General features: G+C 47.3%; 1 protein-coding gene across 1 annotated transcript in view; it reads left to right on the top strand.

Moving 5' to 3' along the window:
- Positions 1–17,090, top strand: part of DPYSL4 (dihydropyrimidinase like 4) — a 255,676-nt gene that overhangs the window by 117,876 nt on the left and 120,710 nt on the right. Inside the window, exon 10 of the mRNA XM_078641144.1 lies at positions 6,074–6,215. Within this exon, the coding sequence (XP_078497270.1) occupies positions 6,074–6,215 (142 nt within the window). The remainder of the gene's footprint in view (positions 1–6,073; positions 6,216–17,090) is intronic.

Raw genomic sequence — 17,090 nt, 5'->3', positions numbered from 1 at the left:
GGAGCCACACTGGCAGAGAAGGGAGATTCAACTACCGCATCTCAAAAAGACAAAATGGGAAAACAGGATAAGACTCAATCAAAATTGCAGTTTGATTTGCATAAACCCCCAGGTCACGAGAACATACTTCCACTGACACGGAGGCAACATCTGAGGACCATGAAGTAGCCAATGACCAAGACATCAAGCAAATATTGCACAGTATGCAACAGTGCCTATCAAAAATAGGTAGCAAAATCAACACTCTAATGTTCTGCATGGATAGGATGTTGGATTGCCTCGACAAGTATGGTGATAGATTAGATATGGTGGAACAAAGACTCTCAGATGCTGAGGACACGTTAAACACAGAAGTAGGTGCATGCAAGGCAATCTGCAAGCTATTACATACGCTTCAATCTGAAGATCTTGAAGCACAATCGAGATGGAATAAAATCCGCATTGTGGGAATTGCGGAGTCCACAAATACTGGGAACATGGAGTGGTACATTGAAAAAATATTGATTGAGCTCCTGGGAAGAAACACTTTCTCTGAAATTTTTATCATGGAACGTGCACATCGTTCTCTGGCACCCAGGCCATTCCTGGGGGCATCCTGAGGCGATAATAGCGAGTTTGTTGAATTTCAGGGATTGCGCTGCAGCTCAAAGGAAGGTGAGAGATGCAGGGTCTTTCAGACTGGAAAGTTCTGAGATACCCATATTCCCAGATTTCACCTTGCAAGTTCAGAAAGCGAGACGGTTGTACCTCCCTGCCAAAAAGAGGCTCAGAGAACGTAATCTAGAGTACAGTATGCAATATCCAGCCAAATTAAGGATCAATATGGATGGCAAGGTGCACTACTTCACAGACCCAAAGGCGGTAATGCAATTCCTCAAGAACAGGGAGCCAGCAACTAGGTGCCGAGCTTCCCAGGACAGTCGTAGCCGCGGTAAAGGAGAGACACAAAATGCTGAGGACGAATGAAGCAGTTACGGTCAAAATGAAACTCTCATTCCTTTTTGAAAAGTGTTTGTTTTACCATATAGGTGAGGGCATGGTAGCATCTGCAGAGTGACTATTACGCCAGGCTTGGGACTGCTGTACACAAGACCAGCTCTGTATAAATAACCCAATGCTGCACTGGTAATTATAAAGACTAAATTAGAGATGTAGCAGGATCAGACATGTAATGAGATATTCCCACACCTCAAAATGTTTGTATTTGGATAGTTGCAGGTAATTTGAACTCCTGTACAGGGATGTATACGTGATAGAAAAGTGGCATAAAAGTCCAGAGTGAATAGGTAACATCTGCCCCCAAGTGTTACACACTTCTCAGAATGTTCTGAATTGGGATGTATATTTGGGTGAGGGGGTGGGATCCATGATAGCTATGGAAGTTGGTGTCACTAATAGCATGGGGGATACTGTTTTGGTTATAGTAATTGTGGGATCTAAAATTGGGAGGGAGTGAATAAGACGGAACACCAGGCACTACACAAACACTGCAATGCAAATCAACCATTCTGATTGCAAACCCAATGGCACAGACTAGCATGAAAACACAGACAATACAGCTAAATATGTGGAACGTGAGAGTTCTTAATGACAATAGAAAAACCAGGAAGATAACAGCCTATTTAAAAAGGCACAATATAGATGTGGCGTTTTTACAAGAGATGCACCTCAGCTCTAAGAACAGTGAAGGGGTGCAACATAATAATGCATGGAAACTGTTACTCTGCAGCTTTCACGTCACATGCGAGGGAAGTACTTCTGTGGGCAGATAAGAGAGCCGGAGTGGCACTGATGGGACTCCTTAGTGATAAAAATGGCAGGTATGCAGTAGCGAAATGCAGCAAAGGAGACCTAAGCTTCTTGCTGATAGGCATCGATGGGCCGCACTGTGACAACCCCCTCTTTTATTACATGATTGAGGCACAACTAACACAGTGGGCTGGGCTACCACAGGTATTGGGAGGCAACTTTAATTGCATTCTCAACCCAGACATAGACCGCTCTAAAAAGCCAGCTAGACACCCAGCGGCAGCGGCCTTAGCTATACTAGATTTTATGCAGAAGGGAAACCTCATAGATATATGGCAATACAAATCCCCAGGCATTGAGGGCTACACACAGTATTCCTCTGTGTATGATACACACATATGTATAGATTTGTGGCTGCTGTCGAGAGGCTTGGGAGAGAGAGTGACAGCATGCAAACATCTCCCTAGAACATATTCTGACCATTCCCCAGTTCAACTAGTCCTAGAATATCGAGCCCCCAGAGTGCCTACATTCGCATGAAGGTTCCCCCATACTCATTCCTAGATGCAAGTTTGAAGGCAGAATTGCAGCGAGCTATAGAAGAGTTCTTCGCAAAGAACATAGGGTCAGTTAAATCCTTCGCCACAGTGTGGGAAACCATTAATGTATATATTAGGGGGGTGACAATAGCCTCACATGCTGGAGTTCTTTGCTCGATCCGCAGCAGTTTTGACACTCTGGAGTGAGCCATTGGAACCATAGAAAGTTCTTTATTGAGGGACAAGGGCTCCAAACATGCTGCAGATCTCAGGCAAAAATTTGCAGAATATCAAGAAACAACAAATGATGAAAACAAACATTATGGGGAAGTATGCCTCCGCGCGTGCGTAAGGCGAGCAGGATAGGCCAGGTGTAACATTGGCAGGGATACTGAGACATCCTCAAAATGCAGATATGATAACAGAAATAATAGACAACAAAGGACACCCAGTTCAGGCACCGGAAGACATTGCAGAGCAGTTCAAAATATACTACGCAATACTGTACACCTCACATGTTAAAACAGATCTAGCAGAACTCATTGAATATTTGGCAGATATTAAAATGGTGCAGCTAACATCGGAACACAGGGAGCATTTAATGGCCTCGCTGCAAACTTCTGTGATTAGAGGGGCACTAAAAAGTATGGCTACAGGGAAAGCTCCAAGATCCGATAGACTAACAATAGCTTTTTACAAGGAGTTTCTGGGATTATTAATCCCACACCTTAAAACACTATATGAGGAAATGGCAGAAACAGGAGTGATGCCCCCTACACTCAGAGAGGCCCTGATAGTGACACTGCTAAAACCGGATAAGACCCCCGCCAATTGCTCTTTATATAGGCCACTGTCATTGCTAAACATAGATACCAAGATTTATGCGAAAATCTAGCCAATAGACTGGCACCACTACTGCCCGGTATTATAAGCCCCGAACAAGCAGGATTTGTCCCTTGCCGGAATCTGATGCAGAATCTTAGAACACTCTTTGGTTTGCGGCAGAGATTAGACCCGCAGTTAAAGCTGCAGCGGTGTTCCTGGATGCCGAAAAGGCATTTGATTCGGCAGGAATTCATGTTGGCAGTCCTACAAAGAATCGGGGTGGGGGAGAAATTCCTACGATTAATCTCGTGATGTACACGATGCCCACTGCAAAAGTCAGGATAGGAAATGCTGTCTCCAAAACGCTCAACATCACGAGGGGCATGAGGCAAGGTTGCCCTTTATCTCCTTTGCTGTATGCGGTGGTAACGGAGCCACTGGCATGCACGATCCATGAATATCATGGTCACAGAGGGTTGAGATTCCCAGGGTATACACTCAACATCTCTGCATATGCATATGACACATTGTTGTATATACGTAACCCAGATATACATCTTTCACCAGTTTTGCGAGAGGTAGTCCGTTTCGGTGGGCACTCATGGCTATGCATAAATTGAGATAAATCAATAATATTCCCGCTCACACGAGTAACTACACTGCTGGGTCTGGAATATTCCTCCAATGGACTACATATTCAGTCAGATACCTGGGAATCAGAGTTAACCCAGACCCATCCATAGTAATGCTTGAGAATTATGGCACGGCAATACTGAAATTGATGGAGGATGATTTTAGATGGATCAGGCTCCCCCTTTCACTGATAGGACGTGTAGCACTGATGAAAATGGTGGTTCAGCCAAGATTCCTTTTCCTATTCCGAAACATACCAATGTTGCTACCCCGCCCACAGTTTCAGCAACCGCGAGTGTGGAGGGACTCGCTCACATTACCGTACGACCTAGGTGGATTGGGAGCCCCGGATTTGAAAAATTTATTATAGAATGCACAACGCACCTCTGTAAATTATTGAATACAGGGCCCACAGGACACCCCTTATTTATACATAGGGAAGAATGCAGCAGACCAGCTCACATTGCCTCAGACTCTATTTCAGCCTCCACCCAGACGACATCAGGTTTTTGATTCCCTACCCACTACAGTTCAGGCATGGCAAGCATTATTGCACAAGCAGGCAGGAGCGTTATTATATGGACCAGAAGTCTCATTGCTGTGGTGTTTATGGTTCCCGCTGGAGCAGGAGGGCGGCGCTAGGAAGGCTCTGCAAACACTGGATATCCAGAAAATGAGGGAAACTTCTTCACGGACGGGATGGTGCGCACATGGGACACGTTACAAGAAGCCATCCCGCAAATATCAATGCTAGCCAAATTCCATTTCTACAGAGCTAGGCGTCATTGGCAAGCATTGTTGGTGGAGGATATAACAGAACCACAATCAATGGGAACGCTGTCCACCCTAATAAAAAACGACACCCCAGCCAGATTGACCACTAAATGTTACTCAAGTTTTCAAGACACACGTCGAACAGGCGCCTTGAAGGTTAGATTTGGCTGGCAGACGAACCTGGGGAATCTGCTCAGTGATAAGGACTGGCAATACTTTGTGAGCGTACAAAAACAGTTTCTATGAATAATAGTCAAAGACTTATTCATTATAAATTTTTACATAGAGCTTACTACACACCAGAGAGACAATACAAATTTGGAGTGAGAGAAGACTCAATATGTCAAAGATGTGGGAGCGAACAGGAATTCTGGCACAAGATATTTTGTGAGCTAGGTATCATTATAAGTGCAGAACTGGAGCCGGACCCAAAGCAAGCTCTGCTGGGTTGGGATCTAGATAAGGGAAAACCGTGCAACTTCTAATAGCTATTGGCCTGCTGCTCGCCAAGCAACGAGTGGCATTGAAGTGGGTCAGGGGTCCTTTGTCGCTAATAAAAGATTGGCACATGGATATGCTCTACTGCAATACACAGGCTGATACATACAATCAGCTACTCCCCCTTACCACCAGTAGACCAAACAGCAACTGGGGTCCCTATCAATCGGATTTACATAATAAGCAAAAAGGAAGATGATGTAAGCAACACAGAGGAGAATAACAGAGAGGAGATATAGTTAGTGCCAGGGTTGGCCCGGCGATGTATGAAGGTGAAGGGTGGGTCCAGATGTGGATGTGGAATTCTGATCATGCTATTCAGGAATGTCTTTGTTGGTGGACTGTAATTGTGGGTACTACTAATGTCATAGCAGTTCTTTAGTTTACAATGCATCACAGTTGTAAGCTATGTGCTCACTTGGAATTGAATTATCAGTCTATTCAGCAACGAAAATGTCATGTAAGTCAGATTATCTAATGGAAGTGCCTGGGCACGGGAAACATCCTTTACAACGCAACTTTTACCACGCAGTGCTATTACAACGCAGGTTTTACAACAAAAACCATTACAACGCATTGCGCTGGGGGGCGCTCTAGGATAGGGAATAGATTTAATTTACTATCCAACACCTTCCCTAGTGTCCACGGGGACTGGAGTTGGAATAGTAAATTAAACTATTCACTATCCAGCAACCCAAAGCGCTATGCGTTGTAATGGTATGCGTTGTAAAAACCGCGTTGTAACAGCATGCTTGGTAAAAGCATGCGTTGTAACGTCATACATCCCTGGGCACGGGGTTAACGGTTCTGTATTGTATTGAGCTTTAATAAAAATTCAATTAAAAAAAACCCTAGTCTGTGCAGCAGCCAATGACCATAGACGGTCAGATCAGAGTAATCCCAAGTGTCTGACTGCCTTCTCTCCAGCTTCTCCAATCTCTGAATGGCCTCATACACCGATGTGGGATTTGGAAACCTTTTAAAAACCATGTCAATGTCGAACAAATGAATAGGAGAAATTTTATTTTATGTATTAATATATATGTTTCTTTTAGTGGAGATCTACAGGTAACCGGCAGTGCACATTGCACATTCACTACAGCACAAAAGGCAGTAGGAAAGGACAACTTTTCGCATATCCCTGAAGGAACCAATGGTATTGAAGAAAGAATGTCTATTATTTGGGAAAAATGTGTTGTAAGTAGAAAACCATTTGTAACTCTAACACGTTTCCCTGTATTGCATTCTGTCTCAAGCCAATGATATTCACTGAATGTTGTAATATGAAACACTATTATCACCATGAGTCAAAAATCAAAAACATGAACTGTCTTAATACAATTTACTCATTTTTTTGTGTAAGTAACGTTTGTGCACTCTGTGCTGGCTTGCATTACGTAGTCTTTTAGTGTTCAAAGTGTTTGAATATTGAATGTATTGTTTCCTATGGCAATATACACCTTAGACAATACAGAAATAACCAACAAAAATATATTATAAACATGAAAAAGCATGGTGCACGCTCTCTGAGTCTAGGTGAGGTATAAAATATTTTTCACACTGTTCATAGGTAAAATAAATCCCTCAGTCAGCACTAGTGACTTTTCTGTTGTCAATACTTTATCTAGCAAGGCTTCCAAATTCTTGATCTAGGTAGTGTGACAATCGTCTAAAACTGGAGACCAGAAGGAGAGTTGTCAGAATTGCATCTATCGAGCCAATGACAAACAGTTCCTTATCTATATTAATTCACGAAGTCAAATTGAGGTGGTAATGCCTTGAGTACTGTACTTTGTACCCGAGAGCAATAGATGTCAGTGAAATGTATACATTTATCTGAGGAAGTCAAGAAAAATGTTAAAGTTTTCTTAATGTTATTGAGAGATATTGTGTCCATGACTCATTTTTGCCAGTGCAGCTAGGACCATTCATGTACCATTTTCTGGGAGTTCATCAAATCAGCAATGACCTTTCGTCCATCGTTCGCTACCGAGTGAGCAGTACCTCTAAGGGCCCTGCATGTGCTTCAGTGAGTCTAGCTTAACCTGGTAAAATGGTGCTTCCCACCGTTGCAGTAAACAGTGCAAGGTTCCATGACATCAGCTGCCCGCTTCCACCAAAATGTTAATGAAACTGCTCAGACGTGCATCTCTTTACACATATACACAAAGTACATAATCTGTTTATCAATTGAGTGCTCTGTCGTGTATGGCGTTGCCCGTAGGTTTTAACCATCCCACAGGCTCACTGTTAGTGAGATCACATATCTGCGTCGATTGTCACGACATACCATGCACAGACATGTGCCAGTTGAGACCACCTGCACCAACGATCAGATTTGGCTGTGTTATGCTTGTTAAACGATTCTTTTATTGACATCGCACACCAGGTTAATCAATATTATGGTGAATTCTAATTTCTGCTTGTAAAGGCAAAAGTTCTTCTTATGTAAAATGCCTTGGGTGAAAATTAAAAAAATATTTTCAGGCCCCTTAATGGGTAAATTCCTGCCTGGTGCCTTCTCAGAGCTCTCTCAAAATGTAGGGTCAGTCCCATAAAGAAGAGTACTGTAAGTTCTGTAAAAATCTAAATGCAGAGTGGAGGTAGACATACATTGTGATCCATGTTCTGTAAGTGCTACTGTTGTAGGATCTGGTTTAGCAGTTTGGGCTGGACAATTCCCATAAGGAGCAGGGTGAACACTGATTTGCATATGGCTGGGTCTAAACTGGAATGGTATGGTGCGCAAAAGAATGACAGATTAACACAGGTCTCTTGACTGGGGGTGTATTTTGACTTGTTCCACATTCCTCCCATCATTTCTGTGTCTTTTGATTTCTCGCCGTAAGTGCGCCACTTATCACAGACATTTGAATTTGAATTTGAATTTAAAAACATTTGTACAGCGCTCGCATACCCAGCGGTTTCATGGCGCTAGTGGTGATCAGTGGATGGCAGCAGCAGGGAGATTTAAGGGTAGGCTTGGGTGAACAAAAAAGTTTTAAGGTTTTTCCGGAACAGGGGGTAGGAGAGTGAGGTGCGCAGGGCAATCGGGAGGGAGTTCCAAAACGTTGGAGCCAGGAAAGCGAATCTCGCTCCGCCCGCCCTCTGCTTTTTAAAGCGAGGAATGGTAAGGAGGGCCAAATGGGCCGAGCGGAGTTCTCTGCCTGGACAGTATGGTTTGATGAGGGAACAAATAAACTCGGGAGCAGTGCCCGCTCTGGCTTGATAGGTAAGACAGCCGAGTTTAAACAGGGCACGCTCTCTTATGGGGAGCCAATGCAGGGACCTGAGTAAAGGGGTGACCCGATGATATCTGGGAAGGCCATGGATCAGACGGGCCGCCTGATTCTGCACCAGTTGTAAACGATGGATCATGTATGCAGGAGCTCCATTATAGACTATGTTGCCATAATCTATACGGACAGTACCATGGCCATCATGATGATTTTTAGAGCTGGGGGGGAAAAGAAGCGGGAAACTTTCCTAATCACTCTGAGGGAAAAAAAAGATGAAGAGACCACAGAATTAACTTGTGGGAGAACAGTAAGCTGGGGATTAAGAAAGATACCCAGGGTCTTCACTTTGGGAACCGGAAGTGGAGGGGCACCAAGGGAAGGGGGCCAGAAAGAGGGAGACCAGGGACTGCAGCCACCTCCGGTCAGGACCAGTTCGGTCTTGTCCGGGTTGAGTTTGAGGTGGCTGCAGTTCATCCAATCTTGAATGAGGGTCATGATGGTTTGAACGTTCAGGGCAGATAAAGGTGAGTGGGACAGGTTGAAAATTAACTGGAGGTCGTCCGCATAGTTGAATACGGTGACCTCCAGTTGCTGTAACATAAAAATAAGGGGGAAGATATAAAGGTTAAACAGAAGAGGGGAAAGTGATGAACCCTGGGGGACCCCGCATTCTACCTTGCGAGAGGCCGCCGCAAAACCAGCCAGATGGACTCCCTGTGTTCTCCCAGCAAGAAAGGACTCTAGCCAGCATAAGGCTAGGCCCTCTACACCCGCCGCCTTGACACGGCTGAGAAGAATGGTATGATCCACCGTGTCAAAAGCGGCGGATAAATCAAGGAGAATCAGGGCTTGCGGAAGGTTGATGTCGATTCCTTCACGCAGCTTGTCCATAACTGAAATGACCACTTTTTCGGTAGAGTGCAGGGGGCGAAAACCAGCTTGACAAGGGGAGAGGCAATGATTTGCCTCAATGTGGGTGCTCAGCGTGGAAGTGATGTGAGTTTCGAGTACCTTTGCAAGGTAGGGGAGGAGTGAAATGGGGCGGTAATTGGAAGCAGAGGAAGGATCGGCGTCCAATTTTTTAAAAATTGGGATGACAGTCGCTGATTTGTGTGAAATGGGAACATGACCATAAATAAGTGAATCATTGAGGAGGGTCAGAGGGGGGATGGGACAAGCTAAGTAGATTTCCCTGAGTATGTTAGCAGGGGCAAAGTCCTGGGGTGAGCCTGATTTGACCCGTTGAAGCAGGGGACAAAGGGTGTCAATGGTAAGGAGTGGGAAGTTGGTCAGTTTAGCAGTGGAGGGGGGTGGGAAGGGTCCACAAAGGTGGGGGAGGGTTGAGGGATGTTATGTTTAATTTTTACAACTTTATCTATAAAAAACTCGTTAAGCGAGTCACAGAGGGATTGAGACGGGGGGATGGTTGATGTGGCTCTAGTGGATGAGGCAAGCTCATGAACAGTGGAGAAGATTTCTTTCGATTGTGACTCCGCAACCAGTATCCTGTGGGTGTAATATTCAGCCTTAGCTTCCAGGATGCTCTTTTTATAGGTGTGCAGAGTGGCCAGATAAATTGTTTTTAAGGCAGGGTCGTAAGTTCTTCGCCAAGCTCTTTCAGCCCTTCTTGCAGCGAGTTTTTTCTCTTTGAGGTCGGAAGTAAACCAACGGTTGGCTGCATGGGCCCGTTTTACTGAGAGGCGCCTAAGGGGGGCGAATTCGTCTCCTGCCCTCGCGAGCCAGTTGTTAATTGCGGCCAATTGAGGGCCGGCTGTCAAACCAGTAAGGTCCGGGCAGGTCGTGGCCAGGGCCGAACAGAGGGAGGGCATGTTTACCTTACCCCATTTCCGAACCCAGGTGTTTTTGGGAAGGGGAGGTTTGACCGGGAGTGATAGGGCAAGGGAAAACGTGATGGTGAAATGATCTGACCATGGGCAGGGAGAAATAATGGGAGGAGTGGATGAAACATTTAGTGTCCAGATTTGGTCCAGTGTGTGGCCATGTTGGTGGGTAGGACTGTGGATAAGCGGTACAAAATTCAAATTTTTCATGAGGCTGGTGAATTCCTTGGATTGGGGGCTTTCGGCCGGGTCATTGGGCCAAAAATTAAGGTCCCCTAGTACTAGTACAGAGGAATGATTAACTGCCAAAGTGGCCAAAAGGGTCTGGATCTCGGGGAGGAATGAAGGAGTGGACTGGGGAGGACGGTAGATAAGAACAAGAGTAAGGGGGACTTGATGGGAGGTAGAACGGGCTAAAAGAAGGTCAACATCGGTGATAAGTGGGGAGGGGAGGATTTGAAAAGTGACACCAGTGTGGGCTATTAACGCCACTCCACCTCTCCGCTTGCCGTCAGGGCGATCCGCACGGATGGCGGAATAAGTAGATGGTAGGGCGGCAAGCACATTGGGCAGGGAGTCGGTCTTGAACCAGGTCTCAGTTAAAAACAGGAGATCTGGTTCATTGGTGTCAAGGTAGTCAAATAGCTCGTATTGGTGGTTTACGGCGGACCTGGTGTTTAGAAGGGTAGCCGAAGTAAAAGGCAATTGGGCAGGAGGGGCTGAGAGTGAAGGGGGGGCAGGGGAGGATGTGGAGGCAGAAGAAACAAGAGATGATACTAGACTGGGGGGGTGGGATGGGGGAGGACTATATAGACCGAGGAGTTGTAGGCCGGTGGTGGTAGCGGAATTTATACAGCCGGGGGACCACAGGAGGCATAGCTGAGACGGGGTGTAGGTGGTATAGCCAGCAGCGTCCCGTGCTCCTAGCCCCGGCCGGCCGCGGACGGGCGCAGACGGGCTTAACTCAGGCGCAACTCCGGCGCGCCTCCGTCGCGCCCGCTGCGCTCGTCCGCTGCGCTGCCTCATGCTGTCCGTATAAGTAGGGGCGGAGCGGCGGGGGAGGGGCAGGGCTGTGGTGGAAGGCGAAGCCCAAGCCAAGATGGCGCCCGCTGCCGCTGGGAGCCCGCGAAGGACCCGATCAGCCCCAGCCGGCAGCTCACCCCTAAATGCCCAAGAATGTTAAATACCTGCACAAGTTTGAGATAGGTTAATAACAATTTTAAAAACAATTTCAGCCAGGATGTCGCCACCGCTCGCAATCAGCGGGGCGGGAAAAGGGAAAGGCAGCAGCTCGCCAAGCAGCCGACCAATCAGCCCACTGCCACCGGGCCACTGGTCAGACACGAGGGGAGCAGGAAAACGCGCTGCTAAGTAGGGGCGGAGCGGCGGGGGAGGGGCAGGGCTGTGGTGGAAGGCGAAGCCCAAGCCAAGATGGCGCCCGCTGCCGCTGGGAGCCCGCGAAGGACCCGATCAGCCCCAGCCGGCAGCTCACCCCTAAATGCCCAAGAATGTTAAATACCTGCACAAGTTTGAGATAGGTTAATAACAATTTTAAAAACAATTTCAGCCAGGATGTCGCCACCGCTCGCAATCAGCGGGGCGGGAAAAGGGAAAGGCAGCAGCTCGCCAAGCAGCCGACCAATCAGCCCACTGCCACCGGGCCACTGGTCAGACACGAGGGGAGCAGGAAAACGCGCTGCTAAGTAGGGGCGGAGCGGCGGGGGAGGGGCAGGGCTGTGGTGGAAGGCGAAGCCCAAGCCAAGATGGCGCCCGCTGCCGCTGGGAGCCCGCGAAGGACCCGATCAGCCCCAGCCGGCAGCTTACCCCTAAATGCCCAAGAATGTTAAATACCTGCACAAGTTTGAGATAGGTTAATAACAATTTTAAAAACAATTTCAGCCAGGATGTCGCCACCGCTCGCAATCAGCGGGGCGGGAAAAGGGAAAGGCAGCAGCTCGCCAAGCAGCCGACCAATCAGCCCACTGCCACCGGGCCACTGGTCAGACACGAGGGGAGCAGGAAAACGCGCTGCTAAGTAGGGGCGGAGCGGCGGGGGAGGGGCAGGGCTGTGGTGGAAGGCGAAGCCCAAGCCAAGATGGCGCCCGCTGCCGCTGGGAGCCCGCAAAGGACCCGATCAGCCCCAGCCGGCAGCTCACCCCTAAATGCCCAAGAATGTTAAATACCTGCACAAGTTTGAGATAGGTTAATAACAATTTTAAAAACAATTTCAGCCAGGATGTCGCCACCGCTCGCAATCAGCGGGGCGGGAAAAGGGAAAGGCAGCAGCTCGCCAAGCAGCCGACCAATCAGCCCACTGCCACCGGGCCACTGGTCAGACACGAGGGGAGCAGGAAAACGCGCTGCTAAGTAGGGGCGGAGCGGCGGGGGAGGGGCAGGGCTGTGGTGGAAGGCGAAGCCCAAGCCAAGATGGCGCCCGCTGCCGCTGGGAGCCCGCGAAGGACCCGATCAGCCCCAGCCGGCAGCTCACCCCTAAATGCCCAAGAATGTTAAATACCTGCACAAGTTTGAGATAGGTTAATAACAATTTTAAAAACAATTTCAGCCAGGATGTCGCCACCGCTCGCAATCAGCGGGGCGGGAAAAGGGAAAGGCAGCAGCTCGCCAAGCAGCCGACCAATCAGCCCACTGCCACCGGGCCACTGGTCAGACACCCAAGGGTCCCAAGCTTACTCTGCCACCGGATTCAAGCTAGCCTAGCTGATGATGGGTGATATCCTAAAACTGGTCCTAAGATGCTTGCTTCTGGTCCAGGGAGGACCTGGCTTGGCAGTTTGGGCTAGACTGTTCCCATGAGAAGCAGAGTCAAGACTGATTTGCATATCGCTGGGTCTAAACTGGGGTGGCATGGTGAGCAAAGAAACGAAGGGTATAACCCAAAACCCTTGACTGGGGTGAATGTTTGATTTGTTCTGCATTCTGTCCATTATTTGTAAGTCTTTTGCTGTCGATTTGGCCTCAGCTTTCAAATGTAAATGTAAAAGATTGCCCTTCTATTTAAATGTGACGCTCTGCATGGAACCTTCCTTACCACTCGCCTTGGTGCACTTGGCCTCCACAAATGTCATATTTATGAACATGTGCTTGCTCTCAGTGAAACACAGGATAACCCTGGACCATTGTGTACCATGCCCATACCCTCTAGGGAAAGACTAACTTGAGAACATCCCATCCTCTCACCTGAAATGTAATTTGCAGTAACAACCAGGAAATTGGACGGGCAAATTCAGAAGTAATAAACATGGAGGCAGATCTGTTCGCAGGCAGCCACACCCATCTGGAACGGTACTGACACTTCAATGAGATCTCAGTGACACCAATCTTGTTTTATGAATAGCACAAATTTGTCACATTTTGACAAGCTTTCAGAATACAGCCTCTCACAGTGGGAACATGCAACCCATTCATGCGAACTCTAGCAGACAAGTGGGGGATACATTATCGTTCAGGTAGTATTTTTGCCCTACCTACTCAGTATGAATAGATATATCTGTCCAACATATATGTGGAAACCAATGTGAAATGTAAAGTTTTAAGCACAATGTAAAACACTTTGTGAACAAAAGTCCTATAATATAGAAAAAATGACACACACTTGTCCAAACTCTTCTTCTGTCACGACACCAGCCAAACGCCAACAAAACTTAAAATGACTAAAACTCGGGGGAAATCATTGAAAGCTTGGAAATTCTCTCCCATCAGCTATGATTGCTTAGTCAACATAACTATTCTTAGTACAGGTGAAATGCAAAGGAAGGGTTTGATGGTAAAAGTAGCAACTATAAGGTAGAATCAAGACTAGGCACTGAACAACCCCATCATTCACTGAAACTAGGAGAAAAAAATATAAAACGTCGGGCTACTGCATTTTTTTTTGGACAAAGCAACCATTCTCCATTGGATAGCTCCCATACTATAGTCAACAACTATTTATTTCAAATGTAATTCGAGAGCTCTGAAGTGGTTGGAGTCATGCACATTGTCACAATGTAAAACAGCAAAACAAATATATGACAAAATATTATTCCAATATAAAGGCATTCATAACTTTTGCTACATGTAGCTGTCAAAGCATAAGCCATAAGTTAATGGAAAGTCAAAAATTGTTGCTCAAGGACTAGTTACTCCAATGTAGAAGCTGGAAATTATGTTGCTTTTTCCAGAAAAAAAATAGATGATTACACTTTTTTATTGCATGACCAATTTGACACTATAGCCCTCTACACTACAGTGCTATATATTTGCTCTCTACAATACAGTGGTGTTGGAGGGTAGGATCTCTTTAGTGGTTGCCCCCACTTTTTTGCTGGTCTCATAACTGCTTTCTGACTAGTCTGACAGGGATCCTACTAATAAGGACTGCAGTCACTGTGCTTCCTTCCTAATGGGTTATGGTGAGTACCTTGGTACATTCCTATTTGGCTAATGGGACACCCTTGAAATTTCCTAGAGTATGGTACTAAGGTACCTAGGGCATGGGTAACCCAGTGGTCCCCTATGGGTTGCAGCATGTATTATGCCACCCACGAGGGACCGTCCAAACTACAACTAAAGGCCTGCCATTGCAGCCTGTGTGAGTTGGTGCATGCACCTCTCACAAAAGGTACAAGTCTCCATTTACCTATCATCACTGCACTGGAAACCTATGTCACCCCTCTAGCAGGCCTTTTAGTCCTATAGGCAGGGTGCACGGTTCCGAGTGTGACGGTGGCCCTGCATGAGCAGACCACCACTACAAATCCCGAGGTCCATTCTTCAGTCTTTGTAAGTGAATCAGCCATTACGATATAGAGAGGCCATGCGTCATCATGCAATGACCACCTCTAAACTGGCATGTTTGGTATCAAACCTGTTGGAATCATACCCCAACACTGTATCCGGTGTTGGAGGTATGATTCCATCTACAGTAGGGCCCCTCCGGGGAGCCCTCCATGCTCCTGGGACCAATCTTAAAGAGCCAGACAGCAACATAGGGTTGCTGCCGACCACAGACACGATTCTGTCCTCCTGCTACTGGGCTAAGCCCGAGCAGGGGAAGGTAGGACAATATGTATCCTGTCACAGGGAGGTGTAACCACCTTGCAGACAGGATTTAGTGTATTAGCCCGGGGGTGGGTGCTTGCCAGTACTACATAGTCTGCTGGAAGGGCAAATTTGGTGCCCTCTCGCAAAAAGCCAGGGACCGGGAGGAACGTAGGTGACAAGGACGGTGAGGCCTCGAACTGAGACCACCACACCGCAAGCCTCAGTCCGTTGAGGTGCACGAAGCCCCCCAAAATTTGCATGGAGCCTGGCAATACAGATACACACTAATACACCAACAAGGAGAAGCTACTCTTCCCTTGATAGACGAATAGGATAGGGACCTCCATCCTTTAATTCCCTAAATGAGAGGGGGATTCTACGCTTGCCCTGAAGAAAGTCCTGGACCTTTACGGCCCTCGTGGACTGAAACATGTCGGCATTGACACTAGGGTCTTAGGACCATCAAAATCCAAAGAGACACGTTTTTTTTACAGTTTTTTAAGAACCCGCTCTGACCCAAGAATAAAGGGAAACCAGGGGTCAGATTTAGGTTTCTTATCTTTGAGTCCCCCTGCCTTCATCTACTAAAGAGCTACCCAACACTGTGGTTGAGCCCACCTCGACCTTTAGGGGTCGGGGTGGCCCGATGATGAAGCATGACACCACTAGGGTGTGTGAGGGTAACTAAAAAGAACTAGTTTTTTTCCCTTATACAGCAGGGACATGACTAGCATGATCCCAATTCCCTAAGTGGTTGTGTGCACATTCCATACCACGATAGGTATTCATTCTGACAACGTACACTTTTTGAGAATTGGTCTCGAATAGAGTGTAATTGGAGTATTTTTTGTGAATCAAACTTGGTGCCCTCCATGCATACTTCAGTTCAAACCAACTCAGGGAGTCATTGGCTCCCACTATGGCGCAAAACTGTACAAAGGACATGGAAGTATCCTCCCCACTGTCCAGCCCGTCCTCGAAGAGGGACCCCTGAATTATCCAACCCTCTCCTTAGGGTACTTAAGGGCTTACCTCTGGATGGGATCCTAGATTCATTGTGGGGTTTGATTCAGGTCCAACTCCACTTCTTCTATGACCATCTGGACATCCTGCCCTCGTTGTGCTGAGAGTGTCGGACTGATCGCATCGTCCTTTGCTTTGGGATCGAGACTGCAACAGGGGAAAACTCTGTCTGCTTCTGACCTCATTGTCCTGCAAACCCGCTGCACCATCAGTGTTCGTGCTCCATACAGGTTCTGTCCTGGGCCTGTGGACATCTAAAAACATCCAAAGGAATCTCCCTTGGAGTGAAGGAGTCACTCCCCTGCATCCGCAGGCCCCTCAACACAATCGACAAGTCTGCTGAACCTGGGCTCTAACGTACTCCATAAGGCTCAGCAACACAGGTGGGGGTTCTGCATTCCCTCGAGGTCTGAGCTGTTCTCTTGTTGAGCTGAGGCCAGCATCCCTCGTTGAATGCCCTACAACTGAACCCCTGTGCATTGCGTCGCTGTATCGATTCATCTCACAGTAACCTCATTGGTTACCTCGACCGACTCGTGTCAACAGAGTCAGACACATTGAAAAGTTCTGCTGATGAGTCTGTCCCTGCTATAACTGACCTGTGCTGACGGGGTTGGTTGGACGGACGGATTCTGTTGTCTTTAGCATCACAGGGACTTGGGCAGAGCTACAGATTCAGTGTACCCATACTTGAAGCTCTTCATCAACTGACCTGTTTCCTTTAATTTGAGTGGCCTTCATCTTCCGTGCCACCTGGTCACCAGGGAGTGGCATAGACTCTGTCCCCTCTGCTTTCAGGTACTCTTCGACACAAATCTGCCTCTGGCTTCCAACAGACTCTTCCATTCTTCTGCAACAGCGGCCTTGTCCTGAAGTCCTCTATTGTGCTCGATAGTGGTTGTAGGTATCCTGATTCCGAGGGAATC

Source organism: Lissotriton helveticus, chromosome 5_1, assembly GCF_964261635.1.
Source record: "Lissotriton helveticus chromosome 5_1, aLisHel1.1, whole genome shotgun sequence".
Lineage (NCBI taxonomy): Eukaryota > Metazoa > Chordata > Amphibia > Caudata > Salamandridae > Lissotriton > Lissotriton helveticus.
The sequence above is the reverse complement of the archived record's forward strand: the minus strand, read 5'-3'. Positions and strand labels throughout refer to the sequence as shown.